We start from the raw sequence: 27,970 nt of genomic DNA on the forward strand, positions 1-27,970 counted from the left end.
AGGGTGCAGCCTCTTGATGGGTGGGTAGAGCCTGGCGAGACCTGTAAAATGTCTCTTGGGTTAGAAGAAGAAAAACGCGTCTCCTCCGAGTATCTGTATGCCCCAATGGCTGCCAGGTGTGTGCGGCAAGTGTCCACCTGCACACCTGATTGGGCGAGATGCGCCGAAAAGGAGGAGAGCACGTCGCCCAGGGAACATGTTAAAGGGTCGAAGCCCTTTGAGTCTGCCCATTGACAGAACCGGGTCCACTTGCTTTTATACTGGGCCCTGGTAGATTTGCTCCTGGCACCCTGTATGATTTCTAGATTAGCCTGAATGGGAGGCCTCTCAGAGGCTGAGCAGCTCCGAAAACCATGGCCTGGCTGGCCACCATGGAGCTATTAGGCAGATGCTGAGGAGGCGAGACTCCTTGATCTTGCATATCACCCTGTGACTCAAGGGAGTGGGTGGAAAGGCGTATGCAGTCATCCAGTCCCACCTGATCGGAAAGGAGCCCGGGCCCTGACCCTGCCAGGAGGCTAACAGTTGGCACTTAATGTTGCCTCAGGAGGCCAAGAGGTCCACCTGAGGGTGACCCCCTTTATGAAAGATCTCCTGCAGCACTAGGTCGTTCAACTGCCACTCGTAGTTGTCCGCCCCCAGTCTGCTGAGCCGGTCTGCCTCCAAGTTGGATTCTCCCAGAGCAGGTGGACCGCTGTGAGGTAGATTTTGGTCTCCAGGGCCCACTCCCATATGCTGACTGCCAGTCTGCACAGTGGAGAGGATCTGGTACCCTCCTGCTTGTTGACATAGAACATGCTGGTCGAGTTGTCCGTCTGAATGAGGACGACCTTGCCCTCGATAATCGTAAGGAAGGACCTGAGCGCCAGCCAGATGGCCTTCAATTCCAGCCAATTGATGTGGGACTCCTGCCCCTGCCGGGTCCAGGTGCCATGGACGCAGTGGTTGTCGAGAGTGACCTCCCACCCCTCGAGAGTGGAGTCCGTGGTGATGGTGACCTGTGGTGTAGGTTTGCCGCAAAGGCTTGCCCGTCCGCAGGTTGCAGTCCCTGGACCACCATGTGAGTTCTGGGTGAAGCGCCGGGGGAACGCTGATCATCTCTGACTGATGGCCCAGTTACTGGTTTCAAGATGCTGCAAAGTGCAGCTGTACCCTCCTCAATCTGAGTCTTGTGTGGGGGACAGCAAAGAGGACTGCTGCCATGAGTCCCAGTAGATGTTGGTACCACCAAGCCGAGGTGACTTCTCTGCTGAGAAAGTGCGCTGTGGCCCTCTTGATGGCCGTGATCTTGTCCTCTGAGGGGAAACTTTCTCGGAGCACATGTCCCAAATGAGGCCCAAGAAGGTCCGTCTGTGTGGCCTGCAGCTGCGACTTCTTGAGGTTGAGAGAAAAACCCAGCTCGTGCAGTGTGCTCATAAGAGCGTGGGAAGTATGGCGCACTCCCTCCAGAGATGTAGCCCCGATGAGCCAGTCATCGAGGTATGCAAAGATGTGGTGACCCTGAGGAGGGCCGCCACAGAGTTCATCAGCCTGGTAAAGATCCTGGATGCTGAGTTGAGGCCGAAAGGAAGCACCTTGTATTGGAAATGGCAGCCCATGACTCTGAATCGTAGAAAGTAACGGTGCGGCTGCCAGATCGGGACGTGTAGGTATGTGTCCTACAGATCTAGGGAGCGCATCCAGTCTCCCTTGCACAATGCCTCCGCTATCAAAGCTGGCATAAGCATCATGAATTTTTGTAGAGGTAGGGAGAGGTTGAGGGTGGAAAGGTCCAGCACAACTCTCAGGCCCCCTTGGCTCTTTTTCTGAATGGCGAAAATCCTGAAGTAAAAGCCCAAGCCTTGCTGGGAGGATGGGAGACTTCCTCCACTGCCTGGCTCTCGACGAGTGACCGGATCTCCGCCAAAAGAGTTGCTGTCCCAACCTGCAGAAGTGGAGGAGAGGCGGGAGGAGAGGCCGGGATAGGGAGGCGGTACCCCGTGCAGACTACAGAGAGGATCCAGGGGTTCACGAAATTCTGGGGCCAGAAATGTGCGTGGAGAGCAAGCCTGCCCCCCACTGGAGACACGTGGACCCGAAGGGGCGTGTCATGCCTTCTTTCCCTCTGAGACTGCTGCGGAGGAGGGGGACTGGAAAATCCCTTAACCCCTCACCCCTCCCTTTTTGTTCTTTGCACCGATGCTGGGACGGCGAACGGTCAGGCTGCCTGGACCTCCGCTCTTGGAAGCTGCGCGCCGTACGTACGCCCCTTCTCAGAGCGCTGCTGTGACTGGGTGTACAGTTTGGGCATTGTCTTTGTAAGGATGGATGAAAATTTGACCGTATGGGAGCTGTTTGTCCAGCTCCTCGTCCGTTGTGGAGTGGAAGAGGTCACCCCCTTCGAACGTAAGGCCTAAATGCGTTCCTGGACATCCAGGTTGAATTTTGTAGCACAGAGCCAGGCTGTTCTTCTCATGTCCTTGGCAATACAGATGGCACGGCCAGAGGTGTCAATGTGGGCCACGGAGGACTCCATGAGGTCCTGCGCCACAATCTTGGCCTCTGCCAATCCCGCCTTGAATCGTGATTGGCTCTGTGCCGGAAGCTCTGCGAGGAAATCAGCAATTTCTCGCCAGAGCCTCTGGTTAACGGCTGTCAGCATGGCATCCGCATTGGCTTGACGCAGGTGCAAGGACGCATTACAATACAATCCGTCGAAAGAACGTTACCAGGTAAGAAGTAACTTGTTCTTCGAGAGATTGTGTCCTCCGACGTATTCCTTATCTTTGATAGACTCCCATAGCAGTGGCATGTAATTGGAGGTGGGAGTGAGAATGTTATGTATCCCTTTAGGGATGGACCGAATGTAATGCGGCCTTGCCAAATCTGGTCTCTTGAGCAGTGGAGGAATCCAGATTGTAACATTTTGTGAATGTATGTGCGGACGACCATGTGGCAGCCGCACATATGTCCTGGACCGGTACCCCTCTTTGGAGAGCCGAAGAGGCTGCAATACCCCTGGTTGAATGAGCCCTGAGATTTTGGGGTGGCTCTTTCCCTGCCAGTCTGTAACATTCCAGGATGGCCAAAATAATCCACCTGGAGATGGTTTGTTTTGTTATGGGTAGTCCCAACTTGTGACCTGAGTACCCTACAAACAGTTGGTCTGCTTGCCTGATCCTAGCCATTCTGCTGATGTAAAAGCTGAGAGCTCGCCTTGGGTCCAGCCTATGTAGCCTTTCCTCCTCTTTCCCCGGATGGGGAGGAGGGTAGAACGAAGGTAAGGTAATTTTTTGAGTAATATGAAATTCAGAAACCACCTTTGGGAGGAAATTGGGCTTCACCTGTAGGACAACTTTGTCCTTGTGGAAGATTGTATGTGGGGGTTTACAGGAGAGAGCTTGTAGCTCGCTCACCCTCCTAGCAGATGTTAGTGCTACCACGCTCACCCTCCTAGCAGATGTTAGTGCTACCAATAGGACAGTTTTAAGCGTGAGAAATCTCAGCGTGCAAGAGTGAAGTGGTTCGAATGGAGTGCCCATTAGGAAGTTTAAGACTAAATTTAAGTCCCATAAGGGAACCTGGAATGGTTTTGGAGGGTAAACATTAGTAAGTCCCTTGAGAAATTGTAAAACTAGAGGAAGTTTGAAATACGATGGTTCCTCCGCAGTGCGCTTGAAGATCGAAAGCGCTGCGAGATAGCCTTTTACAGTGCGCACTTGAAGGCCTGAGTTTGCCAAGTAGAGTAGAAACGATAAAACCGTTGGTGTACGACATGAAAAAGGGTCGATATTCTCTTCCCTACACCAGCTGCAAAATTTGTTCCAACGGCAGCGGTATAAATACTTTGTTGCCGGTCTTCTGGCCGAAAGCAACACCTCCATGACATCATCAGGGAGATACCAATCCTTGTACCTCACCCTTTCAGAAGCCAAGCGTGAAGGTTGAGGGTTCTGGTGTCTGGATTGAGAACCTGACCTCCCTTCTGCGAGAGAAGATTCTCTTTGAGTGGAAGACGGATTGGAGGACAGATGGACATAACTAGAAGGTCCGGGTACCACGTTCTCCTGGCCCAATCCGGGGCAATTAGGATCATGGTCTTCCGGAATCTTCTCAACCTCCTGATCATTTGAGGAATAACAGGGACTGGTGGGAACGCGTAAAGGAGTGCAAACTCCCAGTCCACTACGAACGCATCTCCTAGAGCTCCTCTCGGGGGAAATTCCCTTGAACAGAACAGATTGCACTTCCTGTTGGTGCTTGTGGCGAACAGATCCACCTGAGGGGTTCCCCAAAGGGCGAAGATCTCTTGAAGGACTTCCTGAGCTAGCTCCCACTCGAACCTACGCCTCCTCTTTTGTTGAGGCAGTGCATGGCCACCTTGTTGTCCGTCATTATCAAGACATTTCTCCCCTGTACTGATGGCAGGAAAGCTTTCAGCGCTAGTCTGATCGCTCTCAGCTCTAATAGGTTGATGTGTAGTCTGGACTCCGATGGAGACCAACAACCGCTGATGGTCAAGTCGTTGGCATGGGCTCCCAACCCCGTGAGTGAGGTGTCTGTGACTACTGTTATCTCCGGCCATGGTTGCCAAAACAGTTCTCCTTTCAAGATGTTCTCTGAATAGGCGCACCATTGAAGGTCGCGGGCTACCTTGTCCGGAATCCGGAGGAGATCTGTCATTCTCCCTGAGAATTGCGACCACTGACTTCTCAGTGCCCACTGAAGAGATCTCATTCTCAGGCGAGCCTCTGGCACAAGGAAGATGTAGGATGCCATGAGGCCTAGCAACCTCAAAAAGTCGAAGGCTGGGAGATGTTGGGCATTTTGAAACTTGGTGACCATCTGTAGAATATCTTGAGCCCTCACCTCTGGTGGCAAGGCTTTTCCCAGGGAAGTGTCCAGGACCGCTCCAATGAACTGGAGTCTCTGTGATGGTATCATCTGTGACTTATTTAAATTGAGGGAGAAGCCCAGTCTGTGCAGGAAGTGGCAGACATAATCTAGCTGGGCCTGGGCCTGTTCCAAAGATACAGCCCTGATCAGCCAATCGTCCAGGTAGGGGTAGACGTGGATCCCTTCCCTCCTTAGACTCGCCGCCACTATCGACATCAGCTTGGTGAAGACCCTCGGGCGGAGGTCAGCCCAAATAGCAGAACTCGAAATTGATAATGAGAGTCGCCAATTGCGAACCTCAGGTATTTCCTGTGTTTGAGATGGATTGGCACATGGAAATAAGCATCCTGAAGGTCCAGAGATACCAGCCAGTCCTGGAGCTGGAGGGCCTGAAGGATCTGAGAGAGAGTTACCATCTTGAACTTGTCCTTCCTGAGGAACTTGTTCAATTCTCGTAAGTCCAGGATGGGTCTCAGTCCTCCGTCCTTCTTTGGTATGAGAAAGTAGGGGGAGTACCAGCCCTTGTTCCTGTCCGCTACAGGTACCGGCTCTATGGCACCTTTCTCTAGCAGGTCTATAATTTCCTGCAAGAGGAGAGGATCTGGAACTTTTAGAGAGCTGTTCCCCGGTGGATGACTCTGAGGAATGTGTAGAAAGGGTAGGCAGTAACCTTGGGCAACTGTTTCCAATGCCCAATCATCTGACGTTATAGCCTGCCATTCTGTCAGATGGTGAGTTAACCTGCCCCCTACAGGTGTATTGTGTGGGAAGGCCTCAGAGTGGTTTGGGGGCGGCTGATGCAGATGCCGAGGGTAAAGAGGCACCTGCTGCTGCTGCGGTCTTAGTACTTTTGACTCGTCCACCTCGGGTGGATCTCCTTTGGCCTCTTTGAGCCAGCTGTCCTCTGCCTTTCCCGAATACGGACTTTCCTCTCCCAGAGGTTCCTGAGGGGCGAAAAGGAGTTTGGCGGATAGCAGCTCCTAAAGATTTTGCTGCTGCTTTAGAAGTCTGTGACTTTTCCAGACTGTCATCAGCCTTTTTCCCGAATAATGAAGAGCCGTTAAAGGGCATATTTAAAAGTCTGGCCTGTACATCTGGAGCAAAGCCCGACTTTCGCAACCACGCATGCCTACGGATTGTTGTACTTGCCGCCATGGCCCTGCTGATACTGACAGCGGAATCGATGCCAGTTTAAAGTGATTCGCACATGGCATCTTTGCCATCTTGCTTCCTTTTCCTCTCCTTCGGGTTTGCAGTCAGCCGCTGATGAAGCACACTCCCATAGTGTGTGACTGAACCTGGCGAGCATACAGGTGGCATTGATGGACTTCAACGCCATACTACAGGCAGAGAAGACTTTCTTCGCCATAGAGTCGTACCTCTTGTCATCTCTATCCTGTGGGACAGTAGGGTAAGCGGTCCTACTGCTAGATGAAGTTGCCGCTTGAACCACCAGGCTCTCTGGGGTCGGGTGTTTTGATAGGTAGAGTCAGCAGCCGCTACCCTATACTTGGTTGACAATCTTTTATTGACCGCAGGGATAACTTCAGGAGTTTCCCAATTAGATGCAATTTTCTTTTGTAAGGCTCCATGGAAGGGGACCACCGGGTCCTCCTGTGGGCCTTTGTCTAATATATCTGTTAGGTCATCCTGTTGAAAAACAGGAAGGCGCAGACCAACCCATAAATTCAATAATTCTTGCCATCAGGGTTCTATAGGGTGTTTCGGCATGTTCCCCTGGGTCTGGCTTAACAAATTCTACTTCTGGGGAAGTGTCCAGCCCACTTGCCTCATGTAGTGACTCCTGTAGGTCCTTTAGCCTTCTATCCTCAGAGGTGAAATCCTCTGAAATAGGCAGTGTGGTCCTCCGTAACCCAAATGTTTCCTGGTCAGAATCTTGCCCCTCTTCATAAATTGAAGAAAGTCCAGGGTACTCTGACCTCTGAAAAGGAGTAAAACCCATCTCTAAGGCCGAAGGAGCCAAACTCGTTATTGGATGAGAACACGTCGATGTCGTCGACGCCGATGTAACAGGCTTCGAAGGCGCCGAGAACGGCGTCGAAAAAACTGGAAGGGGTCTCTAAGAACTCGAGAGGATCGGGATCCTACTCGAGGGCATCGACGATTGTCTCGGCGTCATGCCGGAGGCCCTTGGAATCACTGTTGGCTGTGGAGTGGCCTTGGCCCTCCCTTTCATCGGCGTCGACGATGGCGTCGAGTCGTTCGACCGATGCGTCGAGGAACCCTTCGACAACGGCGTCGATGGCGCCCATCCGTGCGTCGAAGGAATCTTCGACGACGGCGAAGATGGTGCCTTCTTACCCGATGGCTCATGGCGCTCTCGGGTGGAATGTTTCGCCGGGTGCTGCGACTCGCAGCGTTTTGATTTTTTGGGTTTTTCACCCGGGGTATCACTCAGCTGTCTTCGAGGGGGTCGAGGCCGCATTCTCGAAGACGCTTAACATTTTCTTTCTGAATTCCTCCTACTGAGCTTGAGAACTGTGTTTAGTGGGACAGGAGACCCTTTCTGGGGACACAGAAGACGAGGAAGGGGACCTTCAACGTCTCTTTTTTGAGTGTCTTGATCTCGACGAATGGTGGGAGCTACTTCGAGATCTAGAATGGGAATGTTTTCGACGGCGAGGAGACGAATGCCCTGACTCAGCCGACAAAACTTTCGAGGAGGTTTTGACTGACTTACCTCTCTCGAGCTTCCCCTTGCGCTCCTTCAAGGCTTTCGCCGTCATGGACATGCAGTCCTCACGCTCGGATCCCAAGCACCACAAGCAGATCCTGTGTGGATCCGTTGTCGAATTTTTTTTACCGCAGTCTCGACATTTCTTGAAGCCGGATCGCAGTGTCTGCGGTTCCGATGAAGAAGCCATCGAGAATGATGAGGTATATTCGAGTAGATATAGTTAGTTATCCTGACTGAACTGAGCAACGAAGTTCCGAGGCCCCACGAAGCGCGGAAAAACGGAACTGAGCAACAGACGCAGCGGGTGGCTATTTATGGGCATGGTGACATCGGCGCCGATACGGTGGCCGTCGAAGGACATCGACTCGGCGGACGTCGACGCGCAGCGCCCTCTACAGAAAAAAATTCTGAGGCCAGCAAGCTGGAAACGTATTATCAAAGATATCAAAGATAAGGAATACGTCGGAGGACACAATCCCTTTGAAATGCGCATTTGCACGAGGGACACGCTTAAATGGATTTCAGATGTTTCCATTTCTCCTATTGAAGTGCATGATACATTCAGTCAGTATACACCAGCTATGCAGCGAAAAATTACACGTGATGGTTGAGTATTAACAAGATAAATGCATGAATGCATTATATAGTGCTTTGGTGTAAAGCGCTATATAAACAAATAAATACAAATGAAGAGAAACTTGTGTTGTCCTGTGGATATGATAGTGATTTATAAAAGAGCATTTTCACCTGACACCGCGTTAACTTCTTTGTCACTAGAAATTGCTCTCTTGCTTAACAAACGTTCATAACTTCCTACTGTACAATTGCCTATGAGAGAGGTTCATCCGACATTGGTACCGAAAGAGTTTCCAGCTGCGGGACAAATACCTGCTTCCACTATTCCAGCACATTATATTTCACAGTTTGTTCACATTCCGTTTTCGAGACAGGAAGTGAATACTATAAATAGTCTAGTCCAAACATTAGGAAGAATCCTACAGGGTTCTACAAAGAGATAGAATCAGTGTTGAATTTGTCAGTTTTCACCTTAGGGGATATCAACTTATTGTTCCCCGTGATCCTGGATGCAGATTTATGGAAGCAGATTAGAACTGTGTGATCAAGCAGGTATGGGCGATACTTGGGATACCAAGGCGGAGCCATTCTCCCCCTGCACCTTATATATTACTAACCTACTTTTTGAATAACAATTATCCATGTTTCGTGGAATCCTAATTGAAAATTGGTGTGCAAGTGTTACCTTGCATTTTGTTCGATACTTGGGATGCCCCGAACACAAGCTGATGGGGCTAGGACATCAGGCGACAAACGATCTCAGGTTATATTAATGTTGCCCAATAATATAGTAACCAAACTGAAAACCTTGGTACCTGAGAAAAGGATTATATGGGATAAACTGACCGCATGCAAGCAAGGAAAAACCGATGGTGCAACTGAGTTTTTCAACAGGTTTGAACAAGCGTTTTCAGATTTTAGTAGGCAAGATTTGAGTATGGAACCGGGAAAGAGATTATTTATTGACAAATTTGTACAAGGTTTATTGCCTGACATTCAAACTCAGATCATGACATCTGAAAGTGCATGGCAAGCAAAATCGCAATCCAAGTGTTACATATGGCCCAGTATTATGAAAACAGGGTGAATACAGAGAAGACGAAAGTGAAAAAGAAAAAGGGTGATTTGAAAACTAGAGTCCTTTCACAGCAAATAGCACGAGGATCGAGGGGCGGGCACACGCAACCAAGGGGTCAGTTTGCGCCGCAAATGGGAGCACAAATGGGCTCTCCACCCATGAAACAGTGTGCTTATTGCAGACAGGAAGGCCATTGGAGGGCACAGTGTCCGTCCCTGCAACAGCGAACAAATAACACATATGGAACGAACGGGAGGCGATGGAGGGGTCGCCCCGGCATTGCAGGTCCTAGTAGATACCAATTTACACAGAATCAGCAGAGTCAACCACAAGATACGAATGTGGGTAGCAAGGGAGGACAGCCACAGAATGAGTGTAGTGGGAATGTCTTCGATAATCCTACCCACGCCTATTTCACTGACGATTTTACATCTGACGATGTGTTGTTTAGCTAGGACAGCCCAAAGCAGGGTCTGGAACCGATACCTATTCCCATTAATCAGAAGGGGCCCTATGTTGAAATGAAGGTGTGGAATAGGCAGCATATCTTTATAGTAGATGCTGCAGCACAGAAATGTTCTATTGACCATATGCGTGTTCCAGATAATCCACTGCCAGGGCAGAGTAATGTTTCTGTAGGGTTCTCCGGTACGCCAGTGGTTAGTCCTGTCTCTTGACCTGTACCGATTACATTAGGGCCATTTACTGATTCATGTCCATTCTTGCTGACAACGAATTGCAGCTAAAACATGTTGGGATTAAATTTGTTGAAGAAATTGAATGCTGTGATTTATTGTTCTCCAGATGGAGTGTATTTGATGATCCCTCCCCAACAAACTTTCGCTTCACAATTCTTGTCTATTTCTTTGCTGAGTGAGTTCAGTAAGGTACCCACACACTTATGGGCGGTGAATGATAATGTTGGGATCCTTAACGTTGAACCGGTATGGATAATTTTGAAATCCGGTATTACGCTGCCACGTATTCAACAGTACAAAATATCAGTAGAAGGTGAGCATGCATTAAATGTATGGTTTTGGATTGTATACATCGAGGTATGATTGAAGATATTTCTGAAAGTGTGTGTGTAATAGCCCGATTCTACCCGTATATAAGAAAGCAGACAATGCTTTACCATATCGTTTCATAATTGATTTGCGTGCGGATAACAAGATTGTTGCGCCACAGTTTCTGATTGTGCCTGATGTTACGACCATTTTAACTATGATTCCGGCTACGGCCACACATTTTAGTGTCACTGATTTGAAGTATACTTTCTTTAGCATTCCTGTACACGTAGATAGAAGGTACCTGTTTGCGTTTACCTTAAGAGGACGTTCATTTACACAAGTTCCTCATGGTTATACTGAAAGTCCGAGCATATATAGTAGGGCATTGAAAGAACACCTTGACATGCTTGAGTTGCTGTCAACCTGCATGTTGCTGCAGTACATTGACGAACTACTCATTGCCGCGAACTCTGAGGACACTTGCAAGGAGGGTACTATTTTATGGCTTATTCATTTAGCTGCGCATGGTCACAAGGCTTCGCTGAAGAAATTTCAGTATTGTTGACAGGAGGTTGCCTATTTAGGCTATCTCCTGTCAAAGGAGGGAAGCGTCTGACACCTGAACGTATACAAAGCATCTCTGACATGTCTGTTCCAAATGCACAGAAGGAAGTCAGAACCTTTATTGGCATGGCTTCTTATTGTAGACAGGAGATCCCAAATGTTTTGCTTTTGTTCAAACCTATGCTGGCATTGACAAAGAAGGATGTTTCTTTGCCTTTGCCATGGGACATAGATTGCCAGAATGCTTTTGGTCTATTCAAAGCTGCGTTGTGTTCAGCACCAGTATTAGGCACACCAAATTATGACACAGTAACATGGGGGAAAGAGCAGACTATGCGGCTATTTTTCTTCCATGTTAGACCCTTTTGCATGCGCTTTGCCAAAATGTTTCAGAGCTGCGGCTGCTGCATCAGTGAAACAAAGTGAGGGTATGGTTTTAGGTCACTCTATAACCATGATGGTACCTCACTCTGTTGATGTTCTACTAACCAGAACACAGACTCAGAATCTCACTTCTGCTCGATTAACAAGATACGAGTTGTTTTTATTTGCACCGCACATCCAAATTAAGAGATGCTGTACCTTGAATCCGGTTGAACTTTTGTCGTCTCCACAAGAGGAAGATCGCACTAATGTCATGTCCCATGATTGCCTATATGTTACAGAACAGGAGACAAAAGAAAGGCAGAACTAATTTCAGCAATACACCTTTGAAGTCTCCAGATGGGGAACTATTTTGTGATGGTTCCTGTTTTAAGTTACCTGATAGTACTTCCTCTGTCGCCTATCCGATTACTACATTAGAGACTATCGCTGAGAGCAGAAAGATACCGCATAAAAACACCCAGGCAGCAGAGATTGTTGCATTGACCAGAGCATGCAAACTTTCTAAAGGGCTTAGCGTAAACATCTATACTGACAGTCAGCACGCATTTGGAGTGGTACATAATTTTGGGCAATTATGGGCTGAAAGGGGATTCTTGACATCACACGGAACCAAATTTCAACATGGTACTCTGATAGTACAATTGTTATCAGCACTAGCGCTTCCTACACAGCTAGCAATAATGAAATGCGCTGCATAACAGAAAGTGACGAACATACTCCCCACTAATGCGGCTCAAACCCTCGTGCAAACCATCAGCCCGCCGTGGCCTGTTCTCTAGATGGTTCACATCTGAATTGAAGACCACTAAACTGTATAAATACCTAGAACGCAAATGGCGGAAAGACAAAACCCCCTGAGCAGATCCACCTTGGCTTGGCACCTTTATCAGTACAAGGCCGAAATCCCGAAAGCAAAAAAGTCCATTACAACTCCCGAATCCTAAACTGTAAAAACCCCAGCAAAAAAACTTCACAAAATCTCCGAATTCACCAAACCATCATGCACTACCACCGTCTCGACCCCCTCACAATCACTGTGCGACTCACTCTCTCCACTTTTACACCACAGCACTCGAAAGAACAAACACTCTAACCAACAAACTAGCTCTCTTACACTCACCAGGCAATCCTCCCCCCCATACCGGCAAACCCACCGCCTCTGACCAATACCCAACCAACGTTCGACTCCTTTAGTTCAATATCCCCCGACCAATTTCTCAAACTTCTCTCTGCCCGCAAACCATCCGGCTCTCCGCTAGACCCTTGCCCGGCCACAACCCTCAAAGAAATGTTTGCTTCTACCTGTGCAGGAGAACATGCAAGATCCATCATAAAGGACTCCCTTTCCTCAGGAATTTTTCCTGACGCATTCAAAACTGTTCATGTCAAACCTCTAATAAAAGAATCTTCCCTCGACGCTTTCAAGCCCAAAAAACTACCGCCCCTTCTCAAACACCAGGTTCCTTGCCAAACTCATCGACCAAACCGCCTACTCCCAACTAAATGCCTTTGTCGAAGCCAACAATCTCCTAGACCCCGCACAATCAGGTTTCAGAGCCCGTCACGGAACTGAAACCACCCTAACCTCAATCTGGGATGACCTTAAAAACACGGCAGACTCTGCAGGATGCGCCGCGTTAATCCTTCTTGACCTATCCGCCCCCTTCTACACAATCAATCACTCAATCCTCCTTGATCGCCTCCACTCTCTAGGAATTCGTGGAACCGCTCTCGAATGGATAGCTTTGTTCCTCAAAGTTAAGTTCCAAATAACGCTACTCTCCACCTATTCCTCCCAAGCCCGACCAGTCGACACGGGTCCCGCAAGGAGTATGTCTATCAGCCCTCTTGTTCAATCTCTACATGGCCACCCTGCCACGAATAATTCGTTCACACAACATCCTGTGTTACAACTACGATGATGACACTCAACTAATTCTAAAAATCCTGAACTCAAAACCCAACTCCCGACCTCGCTGCCTGCCTCCTCGACAGAGCTCTGGATGACCACAAACCACCTCTTGCTAAAGCCCTCCAAAACCAAAATCATGGTATGTGGCAACTCCGAACTTCTTCCACACCCACTACCCTGGCCATCTGCCATGGGCAACTCACCGACTCCCTCTAATTCAGTAAAAAACATTGGATGCACCCTAGACTCTGACCTAAAACTCTTGCGCCAAGTCAACAACGTCTCAAAGTCCTGCCACTACCACCGTAAAACTCTTAGGTGCATCTTTCCATACCTCATTTCCCAACAGGCTCTTGGCGGTCCAATCAATTGTTATATCAAGACTGGACTACGCGAACCCCCTCTACCTCTGAGTCCACGCATACCAATTGAATAAACTGCAAAGAGCACAAAACGCTGCAGCCAAACTGCTACTAGCGCTCTGCCCGAGAGACCACATCTCCCCAGCCCTCAAAACTCTGCACTGGCTTCCGGTTGCCGAAGGGTGACCTTCAAAACCTTGTCCATTTCTCACCGAACACTGCAAAAAACTAGACCTCAATATATTCAAGACAAACTAAAACCCTTATCATAAATAAAATGAAGAGGATCGAAGATTAATACAGGAGACTGGTGAGTACACAGACAGATGGCATGGAATGTATAAGTGCATGGCATAAATGGAAAGTACAGAATAGATGAGTGGAGTACATGAGACGGGTGTGGTGCATGAGACAGATGGAGAGCACGGAACGGATGGAGTGCGTACGACAAGTGACATAGGATGAACCGATAATGCAGGATAAATGACCAAAGTGAGTGGATAAAGTCGGTATACTGGATGAAGCGTGTTGAGCGGATGACTGTGCAGAACAGAGGACTGTGTAGAGCGGAAGAGTGCGTGGAGCGGAAGAGTGCGTGGAGCGGAAGAGTGCGTGGAGCGGATATAGGTTGTGGTGCGAAGGTACGTTATGCGAGTGGTTGATAGAGTAGAACGGATGCATGCTGTCGAATAGATTTAGGGTGTTAAAAATATGCAGGGCGCGATGGTCTCAAACAGAAGTAGGGTGCTGAGCGGATGTAGTGGGCGATGGTGTTCAGCCATTGTAGGATGTTGAGCGGATGTAGGATATGGTGTGGGTACGGAGCGGATGTTATTGGAAAAGCTGAACTATGATATTGAAAACAAATTTCCTCTGATAAAAAGAACCTGTATACTGCTTCCATGAAATGGAGAAGAGGGATGATGTGACCTGGGACTTTTTGAAGTTGAAGAAGAACCCTATCTCTGCAGCAGATGACATGTGTTGTACCAGTGGGCAGGCACAAGCTCCAGAGAGCATGCTTGAATTAACCAGTTGCTTCGAAGGAAAAGAGAGAAAACAATTGCCGCACAAGATGAGCAGAAACTACATACAGAAGCTGGGTGAAAACTGTGGTTTGAGTACAGGTATTGCCAACCATGGACCTCTGGTACTTTGTTCTTGGGATGTGTCAGCATATACAAATAGGCAACCTGACAAGTTCAGAAGTAGCAGATCTAGAATGGGTCGCACAGCTCAGTCTATATTAAGCACAAAAATAACTTGGAATAAAATAATTGAAATACAAATAAACCTCCCCCTTGGAGGTGGGCATAGATTATATTGCAGTCTTTGCCACAAGCATTGAGATTTCCTTCTGCAGGAGGGCAACCAAGGGTGACATGGACGGGGGTTGTTTAGAAGACAGTGGTGGGATGGGAGCAAGTCATACAGAGAAATTACCTGACAGACATTGGCTTCATAAGGTGATGTTGTTCATCATGTTGAAAAACAGCATTAGGCCCACTCCCTCTACCTGCCAGAGGAAGACAACTGCTGCTACTTGCAAACCTGACCCTTACCCAGTGCACAGAAACATTCACAGAACACAGCCTGCTCCATATATGCCGCCCAAGACGCAGGAAGAAAAAGGAGCCAACTACAAGAGTAACAGATGCAGCATGCCCCTGGGTGGCTCACAAGGTTTGTTTCCCAAAACAGACTTGCACTTGGAGGGCAGTTCTACAATGACTAATCTATGTGAGGAAGGAATCCATTAGAAATCATGCTTTGGAGATTTTAAATCCTGGGGACTCCAGGCTCTAGTTTGTCACTACAGATGGCATCATTTCAACCTGAAGATTGGGTACACATCTGTCCTTAGTGTATTGGCATTTTAGAAAGTATAACTATTAAAAAGGTGGTTTGGGAAGAGAGGTAATATAAATGTTCAGTACATTGTCATTGATAGTACTGCAATGTTAATTTCCTCCTAAAAGATCTACAGAGAATGAACTGGAAAAATAGAGTTGTTGTACTCCCCAACCCCTTAGCATCTGTATGCGTAAAAACGGATGCTGTGTGGTCTTGCTTATGTACTGTGAATAATACTTCTGGTGCCAGGGGCTACAAAGACTAAGTTGGCTCAGAGCTGTGCAACTCTGCCTATTAGCTATGAAAAACTTGCTGAATCCAGACCGTGTTAAGGGATATTTCAACTGTTGACAGAAAGGTATCCAAAATAAATTCAATTTATGCCGCACTTTACTAAGTTAAGGATACCAAACAAGACAATAATATCTGGAGTAATCAATTAAGGAATCCTATGACACGCAAATAATTAGTTGTTTTATTTAATATGTCAGGATAAGGTTTAAGTTACTTACCTGTAACTATTGTTCTCCAGCATGGACCTGGCATGGATTCACATGCTCATGAATATTCCCTTTTGTCAGGCTGGGAATCCTCTGTAAAAGAAAAACTTTCTATACTTTCACTTAAAAACTGTATTTCTCTGCTAAACCAATCACTGTCCTCTTGGTCATACTACCCCAATCCAATGACAGTCCTCTCCCCAAGCCCATCCTATGGCAGCCATCTTCAGATTTGATAAGTACGTAAAGTGGCAGTATGACCAAGAAGAACCGCATAGGGGTCGGAGGGAGGGTTTGCATGTGACTCCCTGCCAGACCCATGTTGGAGAACAATAGTTACAGGTAAGTAACTTGAACCTTCTCCTGCATGGGGTCTGGTATGGATTCACATGCTCATGAATAACAAATACATAGCAGTACAACATTACACAACAACACAAGGAAGTGGCAAAGCTCAACAGAAGCAATTACTCTTACCTCTGGAATAGGCTCACTTCAAGCATACAGGTTGCGTAGCACTGCTTGGCCGACTCTGGATTCCTCTCTGGAATCCCTGTCGAAGCAGTAGAACTTTGTGAAGGTGTGCATGGACCTCCACGTAGCAGCCCTGCAGATGTCCAGCAGGGGAACACCAGACAAGGACGCCGTTGTCGCAGTGGTATCTCTGGTGGAGTGGGCTCTCGATGGCCGGGCAGCAGTCTGCTCACCCAACCAATGACAGTGCGTGATGCAACCGGTGAGCCACCTTGAAATGGAAGCCTTGGACAGGGCCTTCCCATGGTTCACAGGACCAAGGTTCACGAACAGTTGTGAAGTCTTCCGAGAACTCTTCGTGCTCGTCACGTAGAACTTCAGGACACGAGCACCGTCCAGAGAGTGCAGGGCCCTTTCCGCCAGCGACAAAGGTTTTGGGGGGAAAAAAACAGGTAACACCAAAGGCTCGTTGAGGTGGACTTTCGACGGAATATTCAGCATAAAAGAGGGGAGCATACAAAGCGCCACCCTCGATTTGTGGAAAGTCAGGTATGGTTGCTTGCAGGATAGGGCCTGGATCTCAGCTACCCTTCTGGCAGAGGTGATGGCCAGAAGGAAAGCAACTTTCCACAAGAGAAACTTGAGTGGGGCTTGATGCAAAGACGCAAAGGGAGCCTCGTCAGAACCACCGGTGGGAAAGATCTGTAAAGTTCTTTCAGAAACTCCTTGCCGAGTCAGTGGGACCAAAGTGAAGATGTTCCTGGTGACCGGGTGGAGATGTACCTTGATGGAGGCATGCGCCAGTCCGGCCTTGGCAATGATAGCAAGTACTGAAGGATCTGTGGGGCCATGACTCTCAGAGGGGTAATCTTCCCTGACCAGCAGCACGTAGCGAAACGCTTCCTCTTGTGACCGTAGCACTTCAAGGTCGACGACGCCCTGGTCTTGGCGAGGACCTCCCTGCAATCTGCTGGAAACTCATACCCTCTAAACTCTAGGGCTGCAGGAGTCATGCCCTCAGGTTCAACGATCCTGGGTTGTGATGAAGGATTGCGCCTCCTCCTCTGGTGAGAAGATCCAGAACCACTGGTAGCATGACCTGAGGTGATGCTGACAGGCTGAGATAGTCTGGATAACAAATCTGCCTCGGGCCACGCTGGGGCGATGAGTATCATCTTGCATTGACACTGTCCGACTGTTTTGATGACTCATAGCAGGAGAGGGAACAGAGGAAAAGCGTTCAGAAACAGCCCTTTCCACGGGTAGGAGAACGCGACCCCCAGGCTCCTCACCTGGGAATCTGCTGGCAAACTTCTGGCATTTGGAGTTTGTTGCAGTCGCAAACGGATCGAACTGGGGTCTGCCCCATTTGAAGAATAGGCGGTCCACCTGCTCCTGACAAAGCTCCCAGTCGTGGCAGGAGCGCAGTTCCCTACTGAGGGTGTCTGCGATGGTGCTCTTGGCTCCCGCCAGGTACAGAGGGATGAGGAACATCCCCCTGTCTGACGGCCCAGTGCCACAAGTCCTGCGCTTCCTTGGAGAGCGCCGGGGATCGAGTGCCCCCCCTGCTTCCTGATGTAAAACAGGGTGGTGGTGTTGTCCATGAAGATCCTCACAACCTTGCCTTTCCAAGACGGGAGGAACGACTTGAGGGCCCAGAACACTGGCCGTAGCTCCAAGATGTTGATATGAAGATCCTTCTCCTCCGGTAGCCACAGGTGTGTCTGTGGTGAACGTCTCCTGCTATGGGAGGGGGGTGGTTTGAAACGATGTTATCGCCCAACTGAACTCTTCGATGAAAGATATTGTCCGTGAAGCTTCCGGACACCTGTATCCAGTGGGTGTCGAGGAATTCCTGAAGAGGTTGCATCTGCAACCTGCAGAGACAGACTATGTAGATGCAGGACAACATCATGCCCAGTAACGACTTGATGGCCCGCACGGTGGCAGTCTTCGTTGACGACAGCCATTGCACCTTTCCTTGAATGGCTGCTAGCTTCTTCTATGAGGTCAACGCCAGGCAAGTTATCATATTAAGTCTGGCATCTAGGACCAGCATGTTCTGCGATGGTGTTAAGCAGGACTTCGGATAGATGACAGAGAATCCCACATCTGTCAGTAGCCGGACGGTCGTCTGTGTGTCGGACGGCCAGCTCCCGCGAGCATGCGTAAATCAGCCAGTCATCCAGGTACAGGTAGACGTGTATGCCCTGTAGACGCAGATGGGCTGCCACTGGTGCCAGGCATTTCGTGAACACTCTGGGGGCCAACTTCAAGCCGAAAGGTAGGGCCTTCAACTGGTAGTGCTGTCCCCTGCACTACGAAACATCCAATGTTTCTTGTGAATGGGGACGTGGACATGGGCGTCTTCCAGGTCCAACGAGGTCAGGAAGTCTCCTTTTTCCAGTTGGTCGAGCACGTGGTACAACGTGACCATCCTGAACTTTTGTGACTTTAGGTATTTGTTCAGACGTCGTAGGTCTAGGATGGACCTCCAGCCCACTGTCTTCTTTCTGACTAGAAAGTATCTGGAATAGACTTCAGAGCTTCAGAGTCGCTGGGGAACAACCTCCATCACCCCTTTTTGCAGCATAGCTCGTACCTCTTCCAGAAGCTGTGGGATGTGCTGCTCCTGATGGGGAACTGGACGGATCTGCGGACACCTGCAATGGAACTCCAGGATGTGTCCTTGGGGGAGAGACTAACCTAGTCAGCCGGCCTCCAACTGGTGTGCACGAGTGGGGGCCTGACGACCCAGTCCATTAAGGCTTGCTTCGGCGCCAGCGTCCTGCCCTGCGGGCGACGCTGTCCTCCGCTACCGTAGGCCTGGGAACGGCCTCTGTAGGTTTGAGTTGAGGATCTGGAAGGCTGTTGTACGATGAGGAGAACTCTTATAAAGACCTGCTCGACTTTCCCCTGGAGGAGCGATAAGACTAGCGGTGCTGCGAAAGAGTGCCCAGGCAACGGCCCGTCTCTGTATCCGTCTTGATGACCTGGAGGGACTCTTTGACAGCCTTCCCAAACCGATTCTCTCCACCGAAGGGCATGTCCAGCACCTTCGCTTGGACCTCCTGATGGAAATTCGTGGCTTTCATCCAACCTTGTCGACAAAGGCAGACACTGTGCCCCATTTGCCGAAACCCTGTGTCTGCGACATCAGGCACCAGCTGCAATAGCTCAGAGGCCCTGGTGATCATGGGGTGGAACGATCCCACTTCGTCCAGTGGGGACACCCTATGTGGAGCATCCGAATGTGGCGATTCACCCTCCGCTGCGACAATGTCTTCGTCATCACCTGTCGTTGTGGCCGTATCCATCCCTGTACCCGTGTCGTTGTCTGCTTGGGGAGAAGAGACCCAACGTGGTGAGGAGGCTGCAATGGGGGTGTTGGATGACGCTTCCTCTTCTTCGCTGATCGGGGACCTTGGGGGGCAGGGGGGGGTCACAAGTACCGGAACCAGAGGCATCCTTATCTGGATCTCTGACACCAAGGTGAGTAGAGTCGACAGAATATCCAAGGAAATATCCCTCGGCTGAGAAGGCAGAACAGGAAAACTAGGTACTGCGCCGTCGTCGTCCTCTTCAATCCTTGTGGACCGTATGTAAGGACTCTTGATCTTCGTCGTCCGTTGACGAGACTGCCAAGGTCGGCCTGGGAGGGCTGTTTTGCCCCCCCCCTCTCCCGAGGGACTTGAAACAGGGCCTGTCCGGTTTCACCCCTTCTGACGTGCCTGCAGCAGACTTTGCCAAAGTCACTGCAGCGGTGTCACGCCTTGGGGGCAGGGACACTGAGCCGTGGGAACTACCCTCGTAGGTTCACCGGCCGCAGCTGCCATGGTAGTAGTCATTGACAGGGCTGCCAACAAGGTCTTCGCCTGTGCCGGTTGAGCCTGCTTGGGCTGCGCGTCTTCTCCGTCTGCAGCTTCTCTGACTTCTCACAAAGTTTAGCTGGGATAGATGACTTCCTCTTTGAAGAGGAGCTTGATAGCAGGCTGGCAATGGAGGCAAAAGGTGATGTTGATCGCACCCTATCCACTTTGGGACCCCGCCACCGCGGCGAACACGGTCGACTCAGACTTGCGGCTCTTGGCCTTATCTTGGGCCCCCAGGGATGAGGCGTCCCCAAAGGACTTAGAAGCCTGCTCCTCGGACTGGCTGGTCCTGGGTGGGGCATGACCCTGCTCGGAGCACGGGTCAGAGGCCTTGTCGTTAAGCCATTCCGCCAGCCTACTATGCCTGTCCATCGTTTTCTTGGAGAAACCGAGGCATATCTCGCACTCTACTTCCTTGTGGTCTGGGTGCAGGCAGTAGAGGCATAGCAGGTACTTGTCCTCCACAAACACCTTCCGTAGCCCGCATTTAGTGCAGGGCCTGAAGAGGCACCTTTCCTCCTCCTCTGTAATGGTCGGAGAGCGCGAAGCAGGCCCAAGAGGCCTTGTAGAATCTTTGATGGATCTTCGCCCTTGAGGGGCACGGCACTTCACTGACAAAACACACACATAGCTCAGAGAGCAAAATCCGAAGATGGGTGCCAGAGGAGGGGCTTACGGAGAGGACGGTCATTGAATGGGGGCAGTATGATCCAGAGGACAGTGATTTGGTTTAGAGGAAGAATACATTGTTTAAGGGAAAGTGAAACTGTTTTTTCTTTTACCAAGGATTCCCAGCCTGACGGCGGAGAATATTCATGAGCAGGTCTATCCATGCCAGACCCCAATCTGGAGAAGTTGGAACTAGTTTATTGACACATTGGGAGAAATGCCATTCAATATAAAACAATTTTTGTTTCAATTCATTCTTTTCATGTTTCAGAGAAGAAAATAATAAGTACAGCAGCATCATTTTATACAAGCAGAGTAGATATATACTGTAGACTAATTCAACCACTAACCTGCTCACTATGAATTACTTGACAAATGCAAGGCTTGCAGAAAACATGAGCACAGTGTGTGATTACAGGAAAATTCAGAGAATCCAAACAAATTGCACATTCTTCATCTGAGCCGGAGCTTAAAACCACCTTCATCTTATTAACCAGTCTCTCACGTAATTCTTCTGGAGTGGAATCACCTATTTGGGTTCAGAATAACAAATACATTTGCAAATCAGAAATTTAAAACGGAAAGATACCCATCTAACAGGGCAAAAAATAAACAATTGCATTTCTGTGATTGAAAAAGTAATAGCCATTAACCATAAGGGCACACATTACTGGTTGTCCATAGCGTGACTCCTCACATATTCAAGATGTTCTGATCACACAACATGTGTTGCCCAGCAGGAACTCTGAAAGAAGAATTGAGAGCATGGTATGCATGAGCTCCAGTTCTTCCGTGCCACCGGCACATACAGCACCAGGCTACTTGTGGCACTGTCCTATGCCCATAGTATATTGTCTTGAAAAGGGGTAATTGCTCCCTGGGACCAGCCCTTATTAGCATAAATCACCCATTTACAGGTCTGCACGTGCTGAGCAATGTACTCATGTGTGAGAAATGACACCTTCAGTATAAATTTAGCATTTATTAGACATATAGCATAATATAACATAACAGTAACTATAGCAGCAATTTAGCAATGATGGAAATGTCAGTTAGAGAAATCACAAAACTTAGAGAAAAACAGTCTTACGCCCCTTGAATGGTATCTTCACAGCACTAGGAGATCCTGGTTGTCTCAAGCGAGCTGCTGCCAGCCCCTTCAGATAACAGCGCTGCAAGGTGCCGCACAAGGCCTCATCATGTTCCGGGCACTCACTCTTGGTCGAAGCAAGTCCGCGGATGGATCTCCCACTCAGTTCTGGGTGTGTGCACCTTTTGTGCTCTCGTGCCGTCAATCAGCATGACGCACAGTTCCAGAACCTTCGTCGCGCAAAAAACAAGTTTACTTATGGAAAAAACCCAGCTCAGTAAATTTCAACACGCTCCCGTCTCTGCCCCTCCCTACTTGGAGCCCATCTGCAAAAGCACAGGAATGTTTGTTATCAGTGAGTATATGGCAGTACTGGGCCTTCTCAGGGAAAGAGGATTTTTTTTACAACACAGGGCAGAGCCACGGTTGCAAAAACAGAATATTATAGGAGAAGCTGAAATCAATTAACCCCTAGTGAGCAAGCTTTACCAGGTCTGCACTCTGCTAGCTTAGTGTCTATAGCGCTTCAAAGATTGGCTATTTAAGCGCTATATAGGTGCCATAATGCTCCAAACACTCAAATACAGGTCTCTATTAGCTACCAAACTGGGGCCTCGGCCCTGCCTTTCTATGCACAATGCATAATGTAACCTTCCACCCGTTTTAGGCTTGCACATTCCTTGTAGCTCCCTAATGCTTCATGTGGGCGCTATCAACACATTACTTTCAGCATTTAGCACATACTTTGAATAAACTATTGGTTTTAGCTGTTAATGCAGCCATCTAAGGCCCCAATATGCAAATATGGCACTTTGTATCTCACGACATATATATATATATACAGAGGAAGTTGGAGGGCAAAGCTGGATCATGTAGAGGAAGCAAAACTATAGACTACCTGGAACGCCTTGTACCCTTTACTCTGAGTTCAAGGGAGTACTTTAAAGCAAAAACTGCTTATTTACTGAGTTTACTAAACAACGAGGATCTTCAGCCAAAGTACGTCTAACATACAGTGAAAATCACTAGGTCCCCTGGCCTAAGCTTGGGCACTGAGAGTGGGGTGATCAAAGGGGCTGGGGGTGCCCGAGCTAGTGGATTCTCTGCCTGGAGAAAAGGGGAGCGCTCCAGACCACACCAACTGGGCCTCTGTACTAAGCAGTCATAGTCATACCCTCCAGTTTATAGCGATTTTGTGATCCTGCAAAATGCCACGAAAACGACCGTTTTGCGCCAAATGCCGCGAAAACGACAGTTTTGTGCAAAAACAGTCTCTTTAAAAAAAAAAAATACATTTTTTTTTAAGTAATCTGCAAAAATTACTGTTTTAAAAAAAATAATACTCAGGGTGCCAGGTTCTCAACTTTTTTTTACACAAGAAATGCGCTAACACATCTCATCACTTGCGCACCAAAAAAGTGCAGCCCAATCCACAAGGGACACATGAATGGGCACATTTTATATGCGCGCCCATTCAGATGGCCTTTTTCACCTCTTTAATAAAAAAAACTGGCGTTTCTGCCAGTTTAAAAGCGCATTCCTCATTTCCAAGCAAGATGCACTTTTAAATGTGCAGAAATTGTAGGCAACCCTACGAGCATGGGATGTAAAGCTGCCACTGCATGACAGGGTCTTTCCTAACCCGGTCATACATTTCTTTTAAGGTATGAACCGCTGCTGTGTCGCTTGCATTTCTGTTCCTTAAACAGGATAAAAATGCATTTTTTGGGTCGCATTTTACAGCGGCAGGAACCTGGAGGGCCTGTGCCTGTGAAAAGCGCTGGGAGCTTGCAGAACACTGTGGGAGAGCGATTCTATTCAAAGTACTGCCCATTTTGATGACAAAAATCTATCTAATGTTACAATTTGACCTATTTCGTCCAGTACTATTAGATCGATTTTTATAAATACTGAACATGTGTTGCGGGGGTGTCACCCGCTCCCCACGTTCAGTATTTTTGGTCTAGGGTAGTTGCAGAAGTGTGTTCCCCTTTCTCCTCAAAATTAGAGGCGGGGACAGAAAAAAAAGAAAATAACGAAAAAGGGACCCTGCGGAGTCGGATCCGACCCGCGTTATAGGGATGGATCTGGCACTGCAAGGTTGCAGGGGAAGTGGCAGCGACCAAGCAGTTAAGTTGGGGAGGGGGTCGGGTGGAGGTGAAAGTTACATTTTGGGTTGTTTGGCTGAAGTGCAAATCAATTCGCAGCAATTCCGCTGCAAATAATTACACTTCGGTCAAACAACCCAGAACACCATTGAAGGCAATTGGCTAAAGCCTGTGGAAATGCGCCGGTCGCCTTTGTGAATAAGGTGACCTGCTCATTTCCATAAATGGGTTGTCTAAAAATGTCATATCCTCTGTTCTTTTTTAAAATGCCCCATTATTTGAAGAACTGGTTCAAAATGTACATTAAAAAAAACATTTAAAAAATTGTTACACTATGAGAGAGAGGGAGAGGGAGAGTGATGCAAAGCGTTAGGCAAGAAAACAGAGGGAGAGCAGTGGGTCAGAGGAGGAAGTGCTGCACAAGAGAGCAGAGGAAGCAGTGATGCGGTGGGCCAGAAGTCCGAGAGCGAGCAGAGGTACAGAAAGTAGAGGGAGCTTGTGGTCAGTGAGCCAGAAAGCAGAGAGGAAGCGGTTGGCCAGAAAGAGGCAGCGAGCTGCAGATTGGGAAAAAGGATGAGGGAAGAGTGCGACAGAATGGTAGAAAGGATGCAAGATGCAGAAACAGCACAAAAGAATGAAGGACTGCATATTGCGGGAGGAATTGTAGAGTGTAAAGGTGTGAGTTGGGAGTATGATTGGGAGTATGATTTGGAGTGTGGCAGGGGCTGGGCGGTGCAAATTGTGACTTGACAGTGTGACATAGCACGTGAGTATTTGTATGACAGAGTGAGAGGTTAAGGAATGCAAGTTTTGATGGAGAGTTGGTGAGATGTGTGTTGGTGAGAGAGGTGTGTGGGTGTTTGGGGGATTGGAGAACATAGAAGGGGAATATTTTCAGCATTACAATTGATAATTATCAATTTAGTTAATACTATTAAATAGGCATGAACATTAAACCAGAAATGTAGCCAAATCAAACACTGTTCTGCCAAGCCAGAGACATCTGGGACTCTTCCTATTAAATGAATACAAACGATACATAATAATGATACCCTGGCTCTCTTGTAGCCTTGCACTCAGCCTATTTCCTGCAATGTGGCAATCTTACACCCTCCAGTTAATACAAAATTTCCCGCAAAAATGCCGCAATAAATAAAGGTTTGTGCCGCAAAATGTGCCATTTCATGCCGCAAAATTTGCCATTTCATGCCGCAAAATCCTGGAAGGTCTGCATAGTAGCACGACCCCTCCTACAAACATACATACATATCCAACAAGTGGGTAGGGGGGAGCAGTGATGAGGGCATCACAGCCCACCACTCCTACAGACCCTTTTGACTACCAATGGGGCAATTACAGGAGCACTTACAGCCACACCACCTCTACCGACACCCACAGCAAAGGACCCTTGAAGATGGCCCTTCCTACTGGGCGAACACTCTTAGAAAGATATAAAACATCCTAGCCAGACCTAAGCACCTGGAAAAGGAAAAAGATTTCCCCTTTAAGGAAACAAATTTGCAACAATTCAAAGCCATGACCAAACAGACAGCTTCACAGGTTTACTGGAGTTTTCCGGCTTGTAATTCCAACACTAAGCAAGCAGAAAGGCCTAGGTTAAATCAGGAAGTGAAAACATAGCTTTAAGGTTGGGGGGGGGGGTGAAGCCCTTGAACATAATCAGGCCAGTTCTAATGTCCAAAAATAGCATCAGGTCTCGAAATGGGCCTTGGCCAACTCCCTTTCAGCCAACACAACTGTAAGGCCAGAATTAAAATTTTATGGGGTACCTATAACTAAAACGTTTTCCCCTTTATTTTGGGGGTTTTGTGATTTATTCTGGAGGTCAGAGAGACTTCTGCTGAAGACCTCCTCCCTCTATCTCGATTGTTAAGTATATGGCACTATGATAGCCCATAATGCTCCCTGGACACGGATACTTTCCAAGTCCCCCATATTTGCCCTAGGGAGACTTTGCCAGGGCTGGAAGTTGATTGACCATCCTAGTAGCCCAATGTGCCTTCAAGGTAGCCAATTCACCTGAACAAAGCCCCTAAAATTGAATGGCAAAGAGTTAAGTCCATCCACTTCTATTATATCCTCTCTTCTGATCCAGACGGAGCCCCTTCCCTCTACTCCCCAGCACCCTCCATCACGCCGGACTTCCACCTTTGCTGCGCATTGCTGGGAGTAAGGAATCAGACATTGTATGACATTTTTATTGCTGCGGCGAGCAACCTTCTTTTGGTCTGTATTTGCACTATTTGATCATACCTGCTTTTCCTTGGCCTGGTGTGGCCAGCATGTTGCGCTCCGCGCACTACCTACTTGGGGTTTTTCATCATATGCTTTGTTTATGCCTTCTGCCTCCCTGCCTGCATGCCCTCCAAGATGGCCGTTCCTCGTTGTTCAGAAATGTTTTTCCTTCTCTGGGCCAGCTCCTGCCTCCCTCTCCCATTGGTTGCCTTCGCCCCTTAAGTCAATGGCTGCAACCCGGAGGCAGGAGCCGGCCACACCATCTAAGGCCCACAACGGGGGCCCGCCTCCATCCACTTCCATTCTATCCTCCCTTCTCATCCAGATGGAGCCCTTTCCATCTGCTCTCCAGCACCCTCAACCGCGCCGGACTTCCTCCTTTGCTGCGCATTGTCTGGGGTAAGGAATCCGACATTGTGTGACATTTTTATTGCTGCGGCGAGCAACCTTCTTTTGGTCTGTAATTGCACTATTTGACCGTGCCTGCTTTTCTTTGGTCTGGTGTGGCCAGCATGTTGCGCTCCGCACACTACCCACTTGGGGTTTCTCATCAAATGCTTTTTTTATGCCTTCTGCCTCCCTGCCTGCAGGCCCTCCAAGATGGCCGTTACGCATTCAGAATTCTTTTTCCTTCTCTGGGCCAGCTTCTGCCTCCTTCTCCGATTGGTTGCCTTGGCCAATGGCTGCAAGAGGGAGACTGAAGCCGACCACAGCATCTAAGGCCCACAAAGGGGCCCCTTGTCTGCTCCTCTGTCCGCCACCGGAACGCCCACCCCACGTGCTGCCCATTGTTGCTTCTTGTCACCCCCCTCCACCCTTCGTGATGCCTGTTGTTGCTCCTCGTCACCCCTAGCCCTCGTGCTATGCCCGTTGTTGCTCTTTGTTACTCCCCACACCCTTTGCAATGCCTGTTTTTGCTCCTTGTCCCCCCCTGTGATGTCTGTGTTGCACCTTGTCACCCCACCCCCCGTGCTGCCTGCTGTTGCTCCTTGTTACCCCCACCCCATCACGATGCCTGTTGTTGCTCCTGGTCTCCCCCCTCACCCCCCTGTGATGCCCGTTGCTCCTTGTCACCCCCGACCCCTTTGTGATGCCTGTGTTTCACCTTGTCACCCCCCTCGTGATGCCTGCTGTTGCTCCTTGTCACCCCACCTTGTGATGCCCTTTGTTGCACCTTGTCATCCCACCCTCCCTTCGTGATGCCCGTTGTTGCACCTTGTCACCCCCCCCACACCCCCTCGAGATACCCGTTGTACAGCTTGTGACCCCCCAACCCTCGTAATGCCCGTTGTTGCTCCTTGTCACCCCCTCCCCTCTTGTTTTTGCCTTTGTGTCCCTTGTCCCCCTCACCCCTCCCTTCATGATGGCAGTCGTGCTCCTTGTCACCACCACCCTTGGGTCCCCCCTTGATGCTCTGTGTACCCCCGATCCAGCCCTCTGCCCCCCCCCACCACCCTTCCACTTACCTCTGCAGGAGTCGGAGCTGATACATTCTGATACACCACCTTCTGTCCCCTATGCCTGGCTTTGATATTTGGACTTCATTGACTCACAGTGTGTCACCCTTTCTCCACTCATGCTGCTTCTGTACTCATCGTTGCCCTGTATCATGTTGTTCCCATCTTGATTCCTGGCAGGCATTGCTGTTCTCTCGCAACATTATGTATTACCACTGACCTCTGCAT

The 27,970-nt window shown here is 48.9% G+C and overlaps 1 protein-coding gene across 3 annotated transcripts in view; it reads right to left on the minus strand.

Annotated features, from left to right (window-relative positions):
* Positions 1–27,970, minus strand: part of HLTF (helicase like transcription factor) — a 1,760,895-nt gene that overhangs the window by 292,743 nt on the left and 1,440,182 nt on the right. For all 3 annotated transcript variants that reach the window (XM_069618321.1, XM_069618322.1, XM_069618323.1), the window contains one exon: positions 21,182–21,360. In XM_069618321.1, coding sequence (XP_069474422.1) covers positions 21,182–21,360 — 179 coding nt within the window. The remainder of the gene's footprint in view (positions 1–21,181; positions 21,361–27,970) is intronic.

The sequence above is a fragment of the Ambystoma mexicanum genome, chromosome 10 (assembly GCF_040938575.1).
Source record: "Ambystoma mexicanum isolate Mex_15411 chromosome 10, UKY_AmexF1_1, whole genome shotgun sequence".
Lineage (NCBI taxonomy): Eukaryota > Metazoa > Chordata > Amphibia > Caudata > Ambystomatidae > Ambystoma > Ambystoma mexicanum.